At 30.3% G+C, this 21,672-nt stretch overlaps 1 protein-coding gene across 3 annotated transcripts in view; it reads left to right on the top strand.

Moving 5' to 3' along the window:
* The first annotated feature begins 5,300 nt into the window (after positions 1 to 5,300).
* LOC143240566 (uncharacterized) overlaps positions 5,301 to 21,672 on the top strand; it is a 72,298-nt gene continuing 55,926 nt past the window's right edge. Inside the window, exons 1-3 of one of the 3 annotated variants that reach the window (XM_076483215.1) lie at positions 5,301 to 5,505; positions 6,296 to 6,371; positions 18,443 to 18,606. In XM_076483215.1, coding sequence (XP_076339330.1) covers positions 5,446 to 5,505; positions 6,296 to 6,371; positions 18,443 to 18,606 — 300 coding nt within the window. In that variant the 5' untranslated portion in view covers positions 5,301 to 5,445. Of the gene's footprint in view, positions 5,506 to 6,295; positions 6,372 to 16,596; positions 16,812 to 18,442; positions 18,607 to 21,672 lie in introns of those variants that run through there. The other 2 variants (XM_076483216.1, XM_076483217.1) reach the window with 2 other exon arrangements.

Genomic DNA, 21,672 nt, shown 5'->3' with positions numbered 1-21,672 from the left:
TGTTTGAATTGTGATGTTAAAACGAATCAAGGAACATATATGGTGAATACTGTACATGCTACATAAGTTATAAGGAGACAAGGGGTGCATCATGATACTGGAGTTGCTCATTGTGTGGGGAATTGCTTCGTTACTGTGTTTAAAATATCTGCTAAGCTTAAGTATTTTCTATGAGTTTAAAAATTATCTTTTCAATTTTGGAAGCTATATCTAAGTACTCAACGTAAAGGAATGATGTGAACCTGGGTAAGTGAGGAACTTTTCGAATAGTTTGGTATTGAAGGGCTTGTAAGTTGGTGAATAATCTGTACGACGTATTACATGTTATCATATTAAATTACTAGTCTAAGATGCGCTTCATAAAGGGTTTACTTGTATCAGGCTCCAGTACTGTTTCAAACATGACAATAAAACCTCACGATTCGTACACAAGAAAACAGTGATTGAGGACGTGTTCATCTGCAACCACTGTCTGATATACCAACAAAAATATCTCAATACGTTAATACAAAAATCACGTTGTTATTTCTGCAAGAGAATCAGACAACAAGGCACTTAACCTTATTAATTCCTGGGAAAATTTAAAACTGGAAACTTGCTTGAGTAATGCAAAGTTTTATTTTTGGGGATTATAAGGGAGAAAAAGTAATCTTAACTTTAAACCCAAAAAGTGAAAAACACATCATACAGGCTGGTACTTAATATTTATATCAGCTTTAATTAATATTTTTCAAAAAAAGAAGGGTTAGGGTTAAAAATCAGTTGCGTATCAATTATATCTGGAGCTATCAAAACCTCTAGAGCCAGATAAACATGAAAATTACTTTTCTTAATTATTACTCTGATTTTTAAAGTTTCGTCTTATTAAGGTTATTTGATTCAAAGACTACCTTATATCTAACATTGTTTTGATGCACATTAATAAGTTATAACGTTTCTCAAAGGTGTAAGAGCTCAGTTAAACCATCAAATGCATAACATATCTAACATTTATTATTACATTTACATGCCTATCGCGAACGCAAGTTAAATAATGAGAAGTTGCAAATGGCCATTTACCTTTTGCTTTTATGTCAGAAGATCTTGTTCAGAAACAATGTCACGTTCAAGATTATGTAGTTGAATAAACCGAAGACAATAACATATATCCCTAATTCTCACACCAATGAAATAATAAGGATATGGCTGAGTGGCTTTTTGGAACTCCAAACATTCAGAATTATTGTGGTACTGGAGTATTTCTCGTGACGATGTTTAGAGATATAACGTTCACCTGAATAAAAACATTAAATGTCACGGTATATTTGTTATGGTTTAACAAGGAAAAAACTGTTAACTTCTGTTTATTGTCGGTACCCTTGGACAAATTATTATCTGAATAGAAATCCAGAAAATCTTACTTCCCCCTTTTTTTTTATAATGAGACTAGTTTTTCGACATGTGTAGTAAGATTTTCAGAGCAAAAATTGAACTTAAGTATAGATACAATTATTAAAAGTAAAGAAAAACAGAAAAAAACAAATAAATGTGGGGATGACTAATATCAGTTATTCAAAAAATGTAAACAAGATAGTAAAGATGGGATTCGCATCAACCCTACATAAAAGCACAAACACACAGTATAGTATAATGTTAACAGACAAAAATAAGATAGATTCAGTTGTGATTGAAGAGTTCTATACATATTGCTATGCGTTAATTCTTACTTATGCTAGTTTTTAAGAATGATACAAATGCAAATCCTATTGTCTTGTTTGCATTGTTTTGGAAAGGCAGATATTAACCATTTCTATATTTACTTCCTTTTTTTGAAATATTTTTTTTCTTTACTTGTTTAGTTGTTTTTTTAATGTGGTATTTCAACAGACATAGGAAGGTTATACATATAATAAGTTCTAATACAATGGAATTCTAACTGTAATATTCATTATTTATATATTATTGACTGGTAATTCCTGTTTCACCCTGTACTTAAGCTTTTTAAAGGAACACCAAACTTCTGTAAGAAAGCTAACTTCAAGTGTAATTATAACACGTTTACATAATAATATTTTTTTTCATAAAAATATTACTGCTAGTTATTAATAATACTTATAAAATCACATATTGCGTTTGTAAGTATGTTACCTCAGAAAAACTGGTTGATGTCATTGTTTTGTTTTGTTTTTGAGTTATCATGTAATTTTGTTTGTTTGTTTGTTTGTTTTGGAATTTTGCACAAAGCTACTCGAGGGCTATCTGTGCTAGCCGTCCCTAATTTAGCAGTGTAAGACTAGAGGGAAGGCAGCTAGTCATCACCACCCACCGCCAACTCTTGGGCTACTCTTTTACCAACGAATAGTGGGATTGACCGTCACATTATACGCCCCCACGGCTGGGAGGGCGAGCATGTTTAGCGCGACGCGGGCGCGAACCCGCGACCCTCGGATTACGAGTCGCACTCCTTACGCGCTTGGCCATGCCAGGGCCTTATCATGTAATAAAAAACAAGAAAGAACAAAAAACTTAAACTTTTTGCAACGATATTTATAAACATTCACAAAACTTGTGACTCAGTCATTACACAGATGCTGTTATAAAAGGAAATACCGTATAGTATTGTAAAGATTTGATGATCTTTTGAAAGGATATTTAAAATTCCTACGAATAATCCTAATCATCCCCACACATACAGTGCTGCCTCCCCTGCCAGAATTGCTTTTTACTTGTAAGGATAAAGTTATTATTTACTTATCCAGTTCTAAGTTGCTGTTTTCGAGTGAACACAGAGAAGCTGTTCAGAAGTTACAATAAAACAGACCATTTGTAAATAAAGTGTCAACCTCTTTTTCGTTTGATCGAATTTAGTTTAATCAAATTTTGTTTGCATTTCCTCTCAAACTTGCTGTCTCTGTCAGTTTTACACGAGCGTATCACATCAGTATGGTAAGATTTAACCAAGAGTTTTATCATATGTTTTATGGAATGATGTGTTTGAAACCAAAATTACTTTCATGTGAGAAAGAGATCAACCAAGATTTTTACAATTCAATTTGAAACAATGTGAATATATGAAAAAAAAAAAAACTTAAGCTCTTTAAGAAAGTTTAGATTTGACTTGGAATAGACGAAGCTTGGTTGTAAAGTTACGTGTACTAACCGATTATTCGTAATGCCAGTGCTTAATTGAGATGCAAACAATTGGTTGGGATGACAGTGGATGGTAGTTATGAATGATTTGCACTTTGTATAGTAATTTCTAATGAATTTTTTTCTTGGCCAAAGACAGAAGACATTTACTTAGCTGTTGGTGAGTAGCGTGCATGGGCAACGTGGTAATCAATGATAATGACGCTATTCATCGTTTTTCTTTCTTTGTAATTCGTAAAAAAGAATTACTTCATCGTGTGACGTATTCATGGCGTTATATTTACGCTCTGCGTGTTTGTAAACAAATAGCACCGCTTTCAGAACATTTTCCCAAGTTTTTCTCAATTTCTGGCCATTAATGACAGTTTTTCACTCGAATACTCGGAAGAGACTTGAAAAAACTTATAATATGGAACATGTCTCTGATTATGTTCGTCGCTTTATAACTCCGTAAACGTCGAATCTACGTGTAACCTCTCCATCTTCGTTTTTCTCTACTACGTGCAGCAAATTTAGCTGTCCAGTTTTTTTCTGTACATTCGAATATAGAAATATAAAATCCTTCGTGACGAGAAACGGAGACGAAAGGGGAAAATCGTGACCTCTATTGCAAATCTACATGCGCAGAAGATAAAAATTTCGCGAAGTTGGAGGTTGCCCATCACGTAATAACAAAATTTTTCTGGTATCATACATATAAGCAAGAATTTCATTGTGGCATAATATTCTGTTTTTCTTTGTTTCAAATTGCTACCTGCTGTACATGGTTCTGTTTGCTTTCAACTTCAGTTTAAAACAGCTTTACCTTGCCTTCACTTTTCAGTTTCTATTTGAAGAATATTAGTATTTAATTTTTTATTAAGTATTTTAAATATTGTTTACAATATTTGTTTTGTTCTTGTTTTGTCTTGTCTGTTTATTGCTGAATCCAAAAAGTTTGTCTCTTCAACATTGATAACAAATCATATAACATTTCCTCCCATATACTCGGCCCTCGTTTTTTTTGGTTTTTTTTTTTGTTAAAGAGGTGATGAAATAACTGAGTATTATTTCTATTCCAACTCATGGAATACTACAAAAGCTTTATATTTTGTTTTACTATTATTTGTCGTTCGGCTTTGAAATATGATTTATTTTGGTATTGCTTTGCTGTATTATGTTTGTATAAGTTAAATCACTTTGTGAAATGACGTTTCCAGACATACAGTATACTGCATTATAAAAAACAAGTAAAAATGCACTGTTGTGGTGTTCTCACGTGAATTTATAGCCTTGGACTTGCCGAACATCAGGTTATGTATCACTGAATTAAAGAAAGGTTTTTTATTGTGACTGAGTTTGAAAGAAATATATGAGATGCACTATAAAAACACATTGAAAAATTATTTTTGTTAAAACTGTTTTTTGTTTGTTTGAGAATCGCGTAAAGCTACATTAGGATTATCTGCGCTAGCTAGGGTAGGCAACAGGGAAGGAAAAAAGTAATCAACACTCATTGCCAACTCTTAGGCTTTCTAAAATTCAACATCTTTTTATCTTTTACAAAACATATTTCACATATAAACGGATATTCCAAACCATACTAAAGTGCTAGATTGAAAGTAATTTGATGAAGAGAAGTAAGTACGTTTGAAGAGTAGGTATCATAAATGCAAACTTTGGTAAGGATACCACTATCTTAGGCACCCGACCCGTAATCTAAAAGTCGCGGCTTCGAATCCCCGTCACACCAAACATGCTCGCCCTTTTAGCCGTGGGTACGTTATAATGTGACAGTCAATCCAACTATTAGTTAGTAAAAGAGTAGCCTAAGAGTTGACAGTGGGTGGTGATGACTCGCTGCTTTCCCTTTTGTCTTACACTACTAAATTAGGGACGGCTAGCGCAGATAGCCCTCGTGTAGCTTTGCGCAAAATTTAAAAAACAAACAAACAAACAAACCACCCCATCTTAATTTTGTCTCTATATTACTTTCGTCAGTTTTTTAAAAAAATCATATGAAAAAGGAGCCTTGCTAATTATTTAAATAAAAAAAAATTATACAGACTCATTACCAAGTTTATGAGAAGTCTGAATGCACTAGAGAGATTCTTTATTAATTCGATCTCTTAATGATAGATGGCATTAACTATCTGATGTTTTCGGAATTAACGCGGCATATTGCAGATGTTTGAGCTGCTGCGTTGAAGTGAGTGTTAGTTGAGCCGGCAAAATTCAAGTATTTGTATACTGCAGTTGCGAGGTGACATTGTGTTGGCATAATTTTTAAAGTTCACAGTTTGCTTTTTACACACTGAAACAACCTAAGGCGTTCACATGCTCAATTCTGTATGGAACTTATGTCGTTCTTGTCCTGTGCCGATTGATGAAAAACCAGTGAGTATTGATAGTTGACAGCGTGCACTGCAAATGACCATAATTACAAATGAATTGCTAATTATATTTTAGTTCTACAGTCAACAATACATCTAAAATTAAGTACTGGAAGCATGGTAGTTTTATGTGGCTTAAAATATATATCTGCGATACTGTTACAAATGGCATTGAGACTTGATTATTAATTTCATTTGTTCTTGGTTTATTTCGTTTATAATTATTATTAATAGTAATATTATTTTAGTTTTTGCAATAACTTGAATACAGCCAATAGAAGCCACTAAAACAAAAACAACAGCCAGATCAGTATGAACTTTAATAATAATCAATAATTTAATAATATATTAAAACTTTCAGCTTCTATGAATATTAATAATACACACATTATGTATTTGTGCTTTTTTATAGATGTAACTAACATTGTATAAAAGTCATTTTTCTCTGATCTTTCCATCCCTAGTTTTAAACCAACTTACTCATTAAACTTGGGAAATTTTTGTTTTTTTTTCATTCTGTGATTAATGTCATAATCATTGAACTATTTAAAAGAGTTTGTGATGTTTTTTTTTAGTATTGTCTCTATCCATTCATCTGAGAAAACCTTATTTTTATTTCTTTTTAATAAGGTGGTTAATAAATTTTATATCTGTATCTTGTTATTAAATATTTAGTAGCAACTTCTTTGAAAAAATAAATTGAAATTAAAAAAATCTGCTTCTAGTAGTTTGTAAGGTGTAAGAAGTGGAAAGAAATTTTCTTAGTTTTTAATAATTCTGTATTTATTCTATAGTTACATACAGAATATAAACGAAGTTTCACGTGGCACTCAAATCCAAATGATGTGGTCCAAAAACCTCCAGAGAGTGGTGAGTTTGTTTTTAGCTGAGGTGTAGAGAAAAAGAAATGGAAAATAACACCATTTTTTTTATGTTTTTATACTGTACGTGTTTTAATAATTGTTAAGTTATGGTTAATTAACCTAATTCTACTGTAAAAAAATATTGATATTTATAACATCTTTAAAGAAAATTGGGCACAAGTCTTTAGCTGAATAAGAATATTATGGTATGTTACTTTTTTTAAAAAGATGGAAGAAAGATATCATAATAAAATGAAAATAGCTGAAATGTTTTAGGTTTTGAGTGTGATGAATTTAACCTTCATTTCATACTTGATGCTTAGATTTTGAAATAGCACATTTCTTAGGAATGCTCAGCTGAACATTTTCTATATTACAAAAATATAGTATTGTAATAATGCTTCAGTTATTTAATAGAGTACTTAATATAAATTTAGAAAATTCATAGCTCTTTCTATTTTTTTTCTGAAATGAAGGTTTCAGTGCTCATTACCTTAGGAAATTGTTTAAAAACATTTTATAACAAAGCAAAATAAAGAAGTTACTTCTAAATAATATAGTGCAGAGTTTTGAATAATAAATAAATTAAGATCTATTACAAAAAATTTCATTGTTCATATGTAAGAGGTTTAACTTTATTTTACATAACTAGTTAATTTATTTTTGAAAATGGTATGAGCACATTTTACATTTCTGTAAGATTTCTCTTAAAATAAATTGAATAACTGTTTTTGATATTTTCAAAATTCTCAATGTTCAGTCTTGGCTAGTTTAAAATGTCATGGTTGCTGTAGTGATTAGACTGTGAAGGTTAATAACCTTGTAGATATACATTAGTTGTTATTCAATGAAGCAGTAAGTAGAAATGTTTTTGACTAATGGTTAGATATGTTGAAACAATATGATGTAAGACAAGTTCAGATTGATAAAGATTTTTAAAATAGAAGTAGGTATACTCAAATATTATTTTACTATTTGTGTTTATATTACAACATGCACTGCAGTTTGTACTAGTAACTACTGTATAAGTTCTTTGTTTGTCCTTGCAAATTACTTGTGATACTGTAACTTCACTAAATGGCATTCAGAATGTACTTGTAGGAAAAGAAATGTAGTTTATGTACAGGTGTTGCATTAGTCTGCATTGTCTGTTATGAACTGTAGTTTATTGATCTAGGATATATGCAGTATAATAGCTATAGATTATTTTAGGTTAATCATGAATGTTCCTGCAGCACAAGTTTACCTTTTTCTTTTAATTCCTCTGTGATTTATAGCATGTGTAAATTGGAATAACTTTATTTCAAGCATATACTGGTTGAATGAAATACTGTAAAATAATATATGAATTATATGTAGGGTTAACTAAGATATGAAACTTTCAGGTGCTGTTGCAGAACCATTTTTCACTATTAATCTATTAACATTTTATCTTCTAGGAAATCTTTTTTCTGTTAACACTCCTACGAAAAGACGTTTCTAGTCCTGATTTCTTCAAGCCCGTTCCCCTGGCTGTGGTTTTGCTAGATAGTACATAGGGACAGTGGGAATCTCGTTAATCCATTCATTAATGGATTTAAATGGCAATTTCATTTAAATACAAAATTATTAGCCTAATATTAATAACCTTTTAAGTTGCTCTGGGGCCTGTAAGGCCCCACTTTTCGTAGGAGTGTTAAAAATGTAAAATTTATCTAACATACATGTATTTGTGTGTTCTTTAAATTTCATATAACAACACTATACAAACACCAGACAGAAGAATCTGCAGTAGATGTAGCCGTCATTTATTTTCCCATAACAGTAACATATTTTTTAAGGTTTTTTTTCCTTGTCTTAAAGAAATCAAATAATCATAATTATTCATGGAAAAGATTAAAAGTATGCTATCTTTCCAAAATTTACATGAGAAATACTTTAAGCATTCTTGTGCTAATTGGAAAAAAATATGTACTTAAAAAATATTTATTTCATTTCACAAAGATTACTGCAAGTATTTCTTTTGATATTCTTTGCTCTATTGAATGTACACTTCAACATTAAGCTTTTACCAGACAATATATCTGGTCCCTCAACCAGTTTAGCCTTTTGGCTCAGCCAGAGTGTTTTGTATCCAGGTGGTATATGTCATGTACACTTACAATGCCTAATTTTGTGTTTCATCTTTATATAACAGTGTACATGTACAAGGAGCATAGTTATGCACATAGTTATATGTCTGTACACATGCTTGTAAACAGCCTAAAGATAGGTTCACTTATAGATAGATTTCACCCATCATCCAGTGGACACATAATTGTCTTTTACAGTCAACTTATTAAGGCTAATGAGATTGATTTTGTTGATAATGGCAAATTTCTATTGGCCATAGTCATTGGCTGAACTCAAGCTATTGAAATATGCTATAAATTATTAATTATTAAATTAATGTGTTGTATGATTAAAGTATGATGCAAACTAGGTAAAATGCTCTATGTGATATGATTTAACACTGGTAGAATATTGTAAAGATATGTAAATCAAGTAAAATACTGTAAAATCGTGTTGATTACAGTGCATTGGGTCATTGGCTCAACTTCACTTGTAACAAGGTGTTATTTTATATCTAAGGTGTGAAAAAAATATTTAGGCTAAATAAATAGCAAAGTACTTGAAATATAAAAATATTTAATAAATGAACTTATAAACTTCAGTAAACATCCCATATCACTTATTATTGTTTACATATATTTAGTGGTGTACACCAGAAGTTCTTTTGTGTATTAAAAACAAAACTTGCCAGTAAATACACATTAATCACTTTTTTGTGAAGTATGCTGATCTTAATGCATTGACAACCACTGTTGAAGTTAAGAAGACATTTAGTTATAAATATACATTTTTGTATTTACATAAGAGTAATACCAGTTTCAGTAAATATGTGTGTAAGTCATTCAAACACCATTACTAGCCAATCAAAAACTACTCCTAAAACTAAAACTTATGGTATAGTTCTTGCAGGTTAGGTTCAGATATTGTTGTAACAAGCTAATAAGTTGCCACAAGGAATATAGAATACCAATGATTAAGAATGCTTATTGATATTGTTTGATTCTGCTTATCCATAAGATAGGAACATATCTTTTACTATGAATAATCTAGTAACATAAAACTAGAAAACGATCTAAACAGTAAGCATCCTTTGCACCTTTCAGAGATACTGCCTTTGTTGTTCCTTTGAACATGGGCAACTGAAACTTGAGCTGTTGTGCAGAGATTTCTGGATAGAAGTTTATAACTGAGTTGTCAATCTTGCCAGATGTGATCATGTTCTCAAGTACCAGATATTGCCTCAAGTCATTGTTGTCCGCATTGAATCTAGTGGTCAGATGTTCTATGACTGTGTCCACAAATTCAAAATATTGGCTTCTCTAGTAATCTCTAGCTGTTGCAGAATGGTGTGCTGAGCCATCACCTGTGATCCTTCTGGGGGGTCTGCAAATGTGTGGTAGTTCAGTGGGCACCAGATCTAGGGAAGTTACCTTTTTCTCAGCATCATCAAATATCTTGTTGTAATTTTCCTCTGTTTGCAATATCCACAATTCCTCAACTGTTATCTTAGACTATCAGATCTTTTAAATGAGCTTTCATTGGTCAAAAGACCATTGTGTGGAAAGGATTCTCAAGTTTTGCTTTTACAGATGCTTAGCTCTTCAGTGAACATTGAATATCTGACAGAACATGAAGCAAACAAATAGTGTTTATGTGATTTGTCAGTAAAATATACTTTAATCTATCTTTAACATTAATTTAATTAATTCTGGGAACAGGAAAGGATTAGAGTGCACATTATGATGATTTTTATGGAATAATATTCAACATTTAATTAAACTGCTGTTTTATGAATTTATGTTAACAAACTTTGCACATTAATCCCTTCTATTTTTAATGAGATACCACTTATACTTGTTTAGCTGCATTACATGCTTCTCTCATATCCTGTATTTTAAGGAATGTCTTTAATTTTCTGACATTGCCTGTTTGACATTTATAACCAATATGAAGAGTATATTTTAAATTGCATAGATTAGATAGTTGTCTGTGTTCTTTAAGTAGTCAAAGCCAATGTTTTTGAGGAGAGCTTGATGTATTTCTTAAGATTGTCCAAGCAGTAATGGCATTTTTGAAGCTATCCATTATTTAGTTAGAAAATCAGACAAATCATTATAGTTTTATATTCTATTCTATTGCTTGATATTATTTTTTATGTTCTAAAATGCATATTTGAAATCTACTGCAGTATGAAAAAATAGTCTTGTTTAAGTATGTTCCTGTGTACAAAGAAGATAAAATAAATGCAAAATGTCTCCTTAAGAGTAACAAGTGCAAAAAATGCCATTTTTTTTGCACAATAATGAATATAATCACTTAATACAATTTACAGCCAACATCTATGAGCCTTCTTGGGCCCTGTTAATGTTTGTTTTAGGGTAGACAAAATAAATGATAAGATATAAAGTTTTACTGAAAAAAAACTTTTGTTATTCATTAAGTAGACTCTAGTGGTTATGCAATTGAAATATGAAGGCTAAAAGAAGAAAAATGAATTTTTATTTTTTGCATGAAAAATACCTTACTGTGAAATTGATTAATTAAAAGCGCATCAAAAATTTACAGACAAATCTTTGGTAAAAATGTCTTATTAGAATTCTGACTTTTTGTGTAGAACAGATTTGTGATGTTTACTAACAGCTTACCAAGTTTTGTGAAGATACACTTAATGCTTTCAGAATTATTGTATTTATAGTTTAATGGTGGCTAAAAGAGTTTGTCAGTTATCATATTTATAAGTATGAAGCTAAGAAAAGTATACTTAATTCGCCATACTCGTTACAGGTATAATTTTTTAGTTTCTAATAACTAGTATCTTGCTTATCAGAAGTTAATACTAAATATTCAGTGTACAACATGTGATCAAGTAGAGGATTGGTGCAAGTTTTGATCTGCATCTCAGATTTACACACATTTGATGGCACCTTGACTGCTGGTTAGTACAGGGAGGTTCTGATCCATTTTACCATTCCTTCAGAAACCCACATCTTCAGGTGGGAATTAATTTTCCAGTAAGACAGTTCTTTCAAGCATCCAGCAGATGTGGCAAAATGTTATCTTGATAGTAAAGAACACACAACTATGATTTGGTTTGCAACCAATATGAACATTCCTGAGGTTATATACATTTGTATAAAAAGTGTAAAGATCAAGGAGATGAAAAAAAAATAAACTTAGCTAAATTGAGGGGAGTGATATAAGAAATTTGAAACGATATTGCACAATTGCCCATTGATAAACTGTATGAAAACAGAGTATGATAGTCTGCATAATACATATAACTTACAAAGGGATTATATTATGTAATTGCCTTTCTTTTGTACTTTCTGTGATAATTAACAAGTTCACCATGTAGTTTTTACTATCTCATTTTTGTGATTCCTTTATGTATTGTTTATCTATTATCACTATACCACATAGTTGTAACTATTTAGTCTTTTTATTTAATCTACATTGATTACATAACTGTAGTTGCATAGGTTGCAAAACTTCACCCACAATGGTTGCATAGTTCCATATATGTTAACTAAAATACACTACCTACAAATATTAGAGCTTCAACAACATGAACTTGTGCACAGTAGCTATAAAGATTGCAAAGCTCCAACTTTGTGGTCTAGAACACTGCACCCACAAATATTACATAACTTCAGCTTCAAGATCCAGATTCTAGAACACTGCACTCCAAAAATTCCTCAGCTCCAACTACATGATATAATGCACAGTAGTTACAGAAATTATGAGGCTCCAACTTCATTAATAAACTTTCTTACACTTTATTTAATAACTATTATATTCATGTGAAAGTTTGTTTGCAGTCTATTATATACTTGATGAAAAGTGTTAAATAATGAAATTCCACTCTAATGACACCAAAATGATTATGATTGTTTTTCTACAGAGGTTAATAGTATTAACTTATTTGCCTTCTCCTATTTACTACTATGGTATAATAATAAGTTGGAAAACAATGATTTATAAGGGTAATAAAGTGGTTTATCTGAGAATAAACATACTATATGTAGTATGCTCCCCCGAAATTCAGTCACTTCATTATGTTTATAAATAATTGTTTGCCAACTTACTATTATAAGATTATAATGTGCTTCCATACTCAAGAACAAATTGTACAATAATTTAGTGATTTTCAAAATGCATTTTTCAGGAAATAGAACTGTATACAAAATAATAATTCAGTATGAAATTTTATTTTCATATTAAACTGGTAAAGTTGGCATTGTTTAATCAAATACTTCAAGAATATTTTTAAAAATAGATAATCTGAATTTTAGTGTAAATCCATAATAGTATAATATATTATATTATAGTATTATATATGCTCATAATGGTACGTACTTTTAGATCTCAGTATTAGCATACATATCTGATAAATTTAAACAGTTTTGATAAAAAAACAAAATACAATTTAATTATCATGGGTAACAGAGCAACTTACTTATAATATGTATAGGTTAAACATTTGCAAGATACATGTAGGGGTACTTCAGAACATTAATGATAATGTATATCAGACGTTTGAGTGTTATCCAAAGAAATTTGATAATTTTTCAATACTTGTACACTTACTGGTGCCTCCACTCTACATCTGTATCAGTGGATTGCTCCAAAATTATTCTGTGGCCATAAAGAATGTTTTAATTTTTTAAGTGTAATATTTTTTGCTCTGTTGCTTTATATTCAGCTTGTTTGTTGTGTTCACTGTTTTGATCACTTTGTTGTGTTCACATGCAGCATGATTTGATCATTTTGTTCTGTTTACATGCTATTTGCTTGTTTTAAAATGTTAACGTAGTAGTGTGTTTATATCATCTTCTGGTGTGTTTACATGATAGTGTTTCAATTACTTTGTAGTATCCAAATGCTAATGATGCTTGTGTTTTGAACTTTTTGTAGTTTCCACGTCATAGTGTTTTGATTATAATTTTTCATGCACTAGTGTGTTATGATTAATCTGTACTGTTTGCATGCTAATGTTTTGATCACAATATTGTTTTCAATGCTTTGGTCCATTTAGAATGTTTGGATACTTATTGATTGTTTAATCAGCATTGTAAAAGGTTTGTTCTTTTTAACTTAACTATACAAACCTGTTACAATTATTATTTTTACTATATACATTTGACATTATAGGTGATAGAAGTAGGTCAACAAGTTTTTCTTTAGTTTGCATGTACTAATCTAAAGTTACCCTGTACATATACATCAGGTGCATGCATGGTTAAATATAAAAATTGATAGATAAGACTTCTTGCAGTACACTTACTATGTGGAAATATGTTGTAATCTAACCTATCATAACTTGTTTTTAATCCAGTTTCACTGATATAATGCATTTAAAATGTATGTAGATAGAGCATTAACAAAAGAAATGTAATCTTGAATTTATTTTTACGTGTAAAATGTTCTCAATAGTACTTATGAAGATTTTCTGATCTCTGCCTTTAGATTTAAGGAGGTTATGCTAGTTGAAGCTGTGAATCACCTCTGTATATTGCACTATTTTTGTGTATATTGAAACTTATCCAAATTTGTATTGTACATATCCAATACATTTGTCTAGATGTTATGAGTAATATTGTTTGACTAGGAGTATGATTTAGAACAAAATGAAATATATTACATACTTAAGAGCTCTCTAGTTTTTTGTATAAAACTATACATAAACAAATGTTAATAGAAGATTATTACTAAATTTAATGTGAAAGTTTAAATAAACTTAGAGACTGTAGGGAGTGAACAAACAAATTCAGGAACTTAAAAGAAACAAGTAACTTGCTGTAACATGATATGAGTCAAAGTTATTGAAAAATTTTAAAAAAGCAGGAATTAAAACATCACTTCATAAGTATGAAGTTCATTAGAAGTGTTTTCAATATTTGATATCAAGATTTATTCTAGTTTCACTTTATGCTAAGAAGCCTTATGTAAAAAGATTGTGATTAATTGCCTTTTTAAATCACAAAAGAAATGTAGTGTGTTTGTAATACAGAAAATTAAATTGATCAAACTTGGGTTGTGAGAAATGCAAATATTGTAAGCAGTGTGTTTGATCTTTCTCATCAGATGTTGTAAAAAATGTTTTTTATTACAAAACTATGTATATACTCATTTATGGGTTATGTGGCTTATTGTTCTATACTTATAAATTGTTAATATCTACCTGTACACCAAAATAAAAATTAGGGTACTTCAAAGCTTTAACTTTGACACATTTGTGTACAGGATGTATGCTTACATGATAAAAGAATTTTCTATAAAATTAATGTGTGTTTGTATAATATGAATAAAGGTTTGTGTGTATAGTTATTTGGATATTTTATATGGTAGTCAATACATAAGTAGTTATTTAATTTTACAAACCAATGGTTTGTTTATGAAATACATTTGGTAGGAAATAACATATGTATAACTGGTACACTTGTATAATTATTGTGATGGCAATTTTATGTAAAGTTGGTTAATTGTTATATTAACTCCACATATGATGTAAAATAATCAAGGTGCCTCTACAAACATTGTGTTATTTTTTTAAGGTATCTGTTGCTAGACAATTGAATGCAGTAAGTGTTGTCTATGTAGTGTATGTTCATTATCATAGTTTGTATACATAAATTTACATGAATGCTCACTTATAGTCATTTCTATGTGGTAGTTAGGGAAGAACTGAAAAATAATTTAGCAGCAATAGAATATTTGTGTATAGTTCTCATAGTTAAAATGCATTTATTTTATATTGGGAGTTGTGTGCGTGTTAATTATGTTTGTTTAATAGTCAAAGTATGTACTGTATATATGTGTGAATTATGTTATAAGGTATACTGACAATTTCTGTAGTCAAGATTTCTGTAAACTAAGAACAGTCTTCATAATTATAGTATTTAAATATTTGTAAATCAATGTAGATACCTCAGTAAGAAGTTGCAGATGAATGACTTTAATAGTATTTTTATATATGCCATTATTTCATAATACTGACCTCTTTTTCTTTAACTATATCTTTGTGAGATAATTAAAGTTTTAACATCTTTAACAGTTAGATTGTTGACACATTACAGAACTCTGGTATTTGGAGTTCCTTTAAAGAAAATTGAGTTTCTATATTGACATGAGTTATATGCTAGTTAAGGTTCTAGAAAATCTATGTTAGTTATGAATAATATGGGTTAGTGTATAATGGTTAAAACATTTACTCCCACAGAGTTGACTAACATTTCTTTGCTGTGTCTCTTTACTGTATAAAAAAATACTCATGCAAATGACATTATTCTACAGTCCTGATTGTTTAGTACTGAACTAAAATTATCACTGGTAATATACTTTGTAAAGATAGATACACCAGATTTACTGTGGATTAGAAGAAGTTTAGTTTGCAAATGTTAGATATTTTTACTGGTGCACTAGTTTTGTTTATAGTAAAATATTGTTATAGGGTATCATCTAATGTTTTATACACACACACACACACACGTATTGATTGTTCTGGAAGACTTCTTAATTTTATATTTATTTCTAATTTTTTATTACAGATGAAGGGTTAGTATGAGTATTAAAGTAACTGTAAAAGTTCTTGATTTGAAAAATTATTAATGTTCATCTTGTTTAAATGGTTTAATTAAATAAAAATGTGAATAAGCTGTGTAAAAAATATGCACTAATTCCAAGAGCTTTAGAAGGGTGCTTTATTATATTGTTATTAAAGATAGTGTATTGTTCTGTATTAAAATATAGACAAAGATGCTATTCATTTACAGAGTAGAGAAAAATAATAATAATACAAGTTTTTGTAAGCTGCTTCATTACTGATGTACATTTACACTCTCTTAACTTCTGTATGCGTGTCAAAGTAGCTACTTTTTGAACAGTCATCACAGGCACGAGCTGTTAACTACTCCCTAAAACAGTGATTGGAGAAGACTAGTATATTATTGATTAAAAGTGCAGCCATTGTTGAATAAACAAAGCTGTTGTGTACATGTAGATAGAAGCTGCTTTTCCTGTACAGGTACTTTTGAAATATGGGGTATAGCAGTTACATCTTGCAACAGGAAGTAGTTATTATCTGTCAATGATGACAATATACTTGAGTGAACACAGATCTGCACGACTTCTCAAAAAAACTAATGGCACTTAACTGGTGGACTTGAGTTGTAGGACTGGTATTCATCTGTTGTCACAAAGGCTTGATAGCAAGCAGAGTTCATCAGCACAATAAATGTGCTATAGAGAAAATAAAGAAATTCTACAACTTTTAATTTGGAGGTATGCTATCAAAAAAGTTTGAAATATTGATTATTGGATTCCTATCAGGTATATTTTATTGAAAGCTTGACACTGGGTAAGTTGCCATATTTGTTAAGTCTAACTCATCAGTTTACTGGTATATCTTACTTTAGCATTATTGTTAACTTTACTTCAGGGTTCACAAGCTTTTGATGTGGTATGTTTCTATCAAGTGCAAGAAACAGATGCATCTTTGGTCTATGTACTGTATGTGTTTATGCACTTAGATTTTAGATGTGTACTTTATAAATTACATTTTTATTATCAGTGAACTTTTAATGTCATATAGTATTACATCAAATTGTTTAGCTCTGAAATGCATGCTGCTATAAGTTTAGGATTATAGGATCCAGCATGAAATCAATATGGATATGATTTACCACATAAAATTAGGCCATTTTATCCCTCAAGGAATGAAAATTGATGACATTTTAACCTCATACGAAAACTTTTGATATAACATTCAGTACTTCTTAGCAAGCTCAATTTCACTTAAAATATTGTTATTTGTATAGAAGCTCATAGTATATTATTGTCATGTATTGTTAAGAGACTACTGAAGTTTAAATTTTATATAATGTTATTAAACAATATGAACCTTAGGTAAGTGCATGGAATATAATGATAGTTGAAGATATTTCTCCATGTAACAGCCAAGATGGATAGTTAGAACTGGATGTGGGTCCGTGTGGCTTATGTGGTTTATTTATGAAAAAAATTGAAGAATGATGCACTATTTGCTTGAAGTTTTAAATTTGTGCATCTTGTTTTGTTGGATTGTAACTGATCAAGTAATTCATGAACTGTGAATTTAAATCCCGGTTATGGTAGTTTTCGTTTGTTTGTTTTTTCTGACAAAGTCTAGCACACCAATCTTCTTTCAGTGGCTATTTTCTTTTAAGAGTCATCTGAGTTGAGAGGTTTGTAAAATAAATCACATTTGATACTAAGTTTAATTGTTAGATTGAGTTTGAGTGAATGATACTGCTTGATGGTCATTTTAAAGATCATTATTCAGGTTAGATTGTTCATTACACAGTTACTTCATATAACAAGCTAATGACAGTATACGTTATGTTATGGGACAAGAGATCGCTAGTACTGAAATGATCTGGATCTATTTACTGAAATGCAAGATTTTACTGAGAATTTGTAGGGATTTTAAGAATGTATGCAATTTTTTTAAATACTTTAAGTTAAAGAAGTATGAATAAATGAAGTGTAATTGCTGTTGCTAAAATTTTCATACAAATTTTGTTGAAATATTTATGAAGTTATGAAAACAAATACAAGGAAGATTTTTTTATTGGTAAATAGCCAATGCATGTATTGTGTTGGAAACAAATATTGAAAAAACATTCTTCAGTATACAATGATTTTTATAACAATACTCTTTATGTTATTGAGTTGGGTAAGGTTATTGATATATTCACATTTCACACCAACAAGACAAAAATGAGCATTTACTTCAGTATTTTAATGATCATTTGAGTCACTTTCATCAGAAGAAATGTTGGTGTTTTCACTGACAGTAGAGACAGACAAAGAAAAGTGATCCCAGTGATAAGTCCTCTTGCAGTTTCTGTGGATTGTCTTGAAAATTTGATACGTCATAGTTGGTGACGGACTTACATGCCACAATTACATATTTAGTTATCAACTGCATATCTTTTTACTTGCTTGTAGATAGAACAATGGAATCAGCAATTTCGAGAAAGAAAAAATATCCAGACCTTGCTTATAAACATGAATTTATTTTATGTAATGGTGATGGAGTTGAGTCTAGTGACTCTCAAGACACAGGCAGTGGTAGTGGAGGAGATTGTTCTGAACAGGGCTCTCGAGCTCGGGTAAGTAATTGATACTATAGAGTAAATCTTTAAAACAATTTGTGCATGCATTTGATTGTTTTTGATATGTAAGCACACCAAGATGCATTTAACCATGTGAAATGCTTTCTGTCAATAAGAAGTAAAAATGTTGAGTTTAAACTGTCATGGTATGCACATTATATTCTGTTGATCTTGACTTTCAGTTTTTTAAGTTCTGTATTTTTGATTTTGGTGCACTGTTTATTTTGATTTAGGCATATGATATGCTATTGTAATAAAGAAATGGAAATGCATCACATAAAAATGTTTGTTTGTTTTTTGTGTTTTGCAAGCTCAAAATAAACAGACTACAATGTGTGCTTTCTTCTGGCCCAACAAGTCTAATTTTACAGTACATTCCTGTCAATTTATTGTGTTCTTTTTAGTATTGAATCTTTATATTGCTATGTAATGAATTGAAGTTTCTGTAACTGAATAATCATAATTGTATATTCATTATTATGATAAAAGAATGCATTACATTATTTGAATCTTGTTTAGTATGTATATTTTTTAATTGTCTAGCACTTATTCTTTATGTTCTTTAAGAACTGCAACTGTTTGTTTTTTTCCATTATTTTTGTTATACTGTTAACTATGTTTGCTGTTCTGAATATAACGTAGTGCACTTAGATTGTATTATTGAACTACAAAACTGTGCAACTAAACAGGCAGAGAGCTGTATCATTTCATAATTGTTAATGATAATCAATTTATTGTAGTTTATAGATAACTGCACTGGCAATCATCATGTCTCTCCTGTACTTGTATAGTAGGATAAACACTAGCTGTGATTTCTACTTTTGTCACAAATTTTGTTAAACACATCCATTGTAAGTTGTGGTCGATTGATGTACTTCAGTTTTGTCTTCCATCTGACATGTTTCTACAAACTTGTAATTAAGGTTTGAATTATTTTCAGGTTTTGATGGTGTAATTCATTGGTTTTTACAAGTTTTTTTTTGTTGTTGTTCATATAGCCAGTCTTGCTCATTCTCTTATTATTTTGTCCTTTTCTATCCTTAATTGATGTTTCTGCAAGGAATTTTGTAACATAAGAATTAATGGACTACCTTTGTATGCTCCCTATTTTTACCCTCTTTTTAAATCATGGTTTAATGGAGTTATAAGCCTGATACTGCTTTTAGTTTTCCACCTGTTTCTTCTCCTGTACTTGTCTGAAATCTGTTGCCCTTTGTTAATGCAGGTTCATCAGAATGTTTCATTTAAAGTAACTATCCTGAGACTGTATTCTTGTAATACTGAGAATGTAACTAGAGATATGATGTGGTATGCAATATGCTTATTACTGGGTTATTAGCACCAGAATCTTAACTGTTGTTTTCTAGGTCTGTTTATATTACTCTTCACTTAGGTTTAGTCAATAGGCTTTGATAGTACCTGGATTGAAAAATATTTGATGCTATTTAACATGTCTCAGTCACTTGTCCTACTTCTGACTGATTTCTTGATTTGTTAGCAGTAGAAGTGAACATTCTTAGTCAAGACTGTTTTTTTCCTGAATTCTTATTTTAACTTCATATTTATTGTTTTAGATGTTTTTTTGGAATAATACTGCAGACTTTTGATGCAACACCAGCTTTTGTATTCCAGAGAACTATGAACAAGTCTTTTTACATTGCAGCATCCAACTTGTCAGAATGTTAATGAAGATATATAAACCAGTTTTTATAGCATTTTTGTTATTTGTTCCTTGGTGATCAGCCAAGATTTTACAATTTTTATTAAACTTTTCATCAGTGTTCTTTTTTTTTTTTTCTTATATTTGCTGTTGCTCTAAAGTTGCAGGCTATCCTTTGTCTTGTGTAGTTTACCTTTGGAGTCTTAGATTAAATATTGTCCATTTCAGTGTTCAAAAATTGTGAATTAATATTTTCTTGTTCTTTTACTTTGGTTCATACTTAGTAGTCCTTGGTATTTAAATTATGAGTTTATGTATTGTTATTATAATTGTCACATTCTGAATTCTTTGATCCTTTGCTACTTGGCTTATCTTAATTAATTTAAGTTAAAATTTCTCTTGTGATATGATGTTACTGGATTATTCTGTTTTGTACTTTTGATTCTTTTTCTTGTGAGCCATTTTGTGCTGAAATGATTTTGGTCATCCAGTATTTTAATGTGTATGATGTCAGTGCATATCACTCTTTAAGGGTCTCTCACATTTTTTGCCTGTTCTTCCTCTTGTGATAAGCCTTAAAAGCTAGAAAAAGTGCTACCACTTTCATCACATGATTGGCTATCTTTTATTTCTTTGGAATGATGATGAGTATTTGAATCCTTTAAAATGTTTTTATTATGTTGTATCTTTATTTGTATTTGTTGTCTTGCTTGTGTTGTCTTTTCATCTTGGTCATGTTGTCATTTTCCTAGCCTTTTTGTTGCTGTTGTTGTTAAGTATATGAAGTATAATTGATGGTATACAATAAATATTTAGTCTGATACCAGACTGTATATCCTGCTTCTTCTCTTTGTTAATTACATTACATACTGGTATGTGTACCTTTTGAACTTCAGTCATATGCTTTTATTTTTATGTAGTGCATCTTTTAGTTCTTGTTTCAGAGTTTGAAAAAGTATCAAATACTTTATAGCTTATAAATTAAACCTGGGAAATGCAAACAAATGCTTGTGTGCTATATTGACCTTGTACCCAGTTCTATAATTTTTCATTACACTGTCATTGTCTTTCTCAGAGATCTCTTTCTCTAACTACTCATGTGCAATCCTGAATTTGTTTTCAGATTTCTGATGGAATTGCTTATCCTTTTTATTTCCATATAATTTTCTATCTGGAAATACAGCTACTGTATTTGATATTTCCATTGTACAATTCTGTTAGGAATGTGTTTGTAGATATCAAAATAACCTCCTTTCCTCTGCAAGTTGGTTTTGTTGTGAAAATAATCCACCCAGCAATTTTTGTAAGACAGTGGTAATGTACATGTAGGTGCATGTGGACACTGCTAGCAGTTAGAGAAATAACTTGCAAACTATAATAAACTTAAGTGCAACTGGCATTAC

Source organism: Tachypleus tridentatus, chromosome 13 (assembly GCF_004210375.1).
Source record: "Tachypleus tridentatus isolate NWPU-2018 chromosome 13, ASM421037v1, whole genome shotgun sequence".
NCBI lineage: Eukaryota > Metazoa > Arthropoda > Merostomata > Xiphosura > Limulidae > Tachypleus > Tachypleus tridentatus.
Note: the sequence above shows the minus strand (reverse complement) of the source record. Positions and strands in the feature narration are given on the sequence as shown.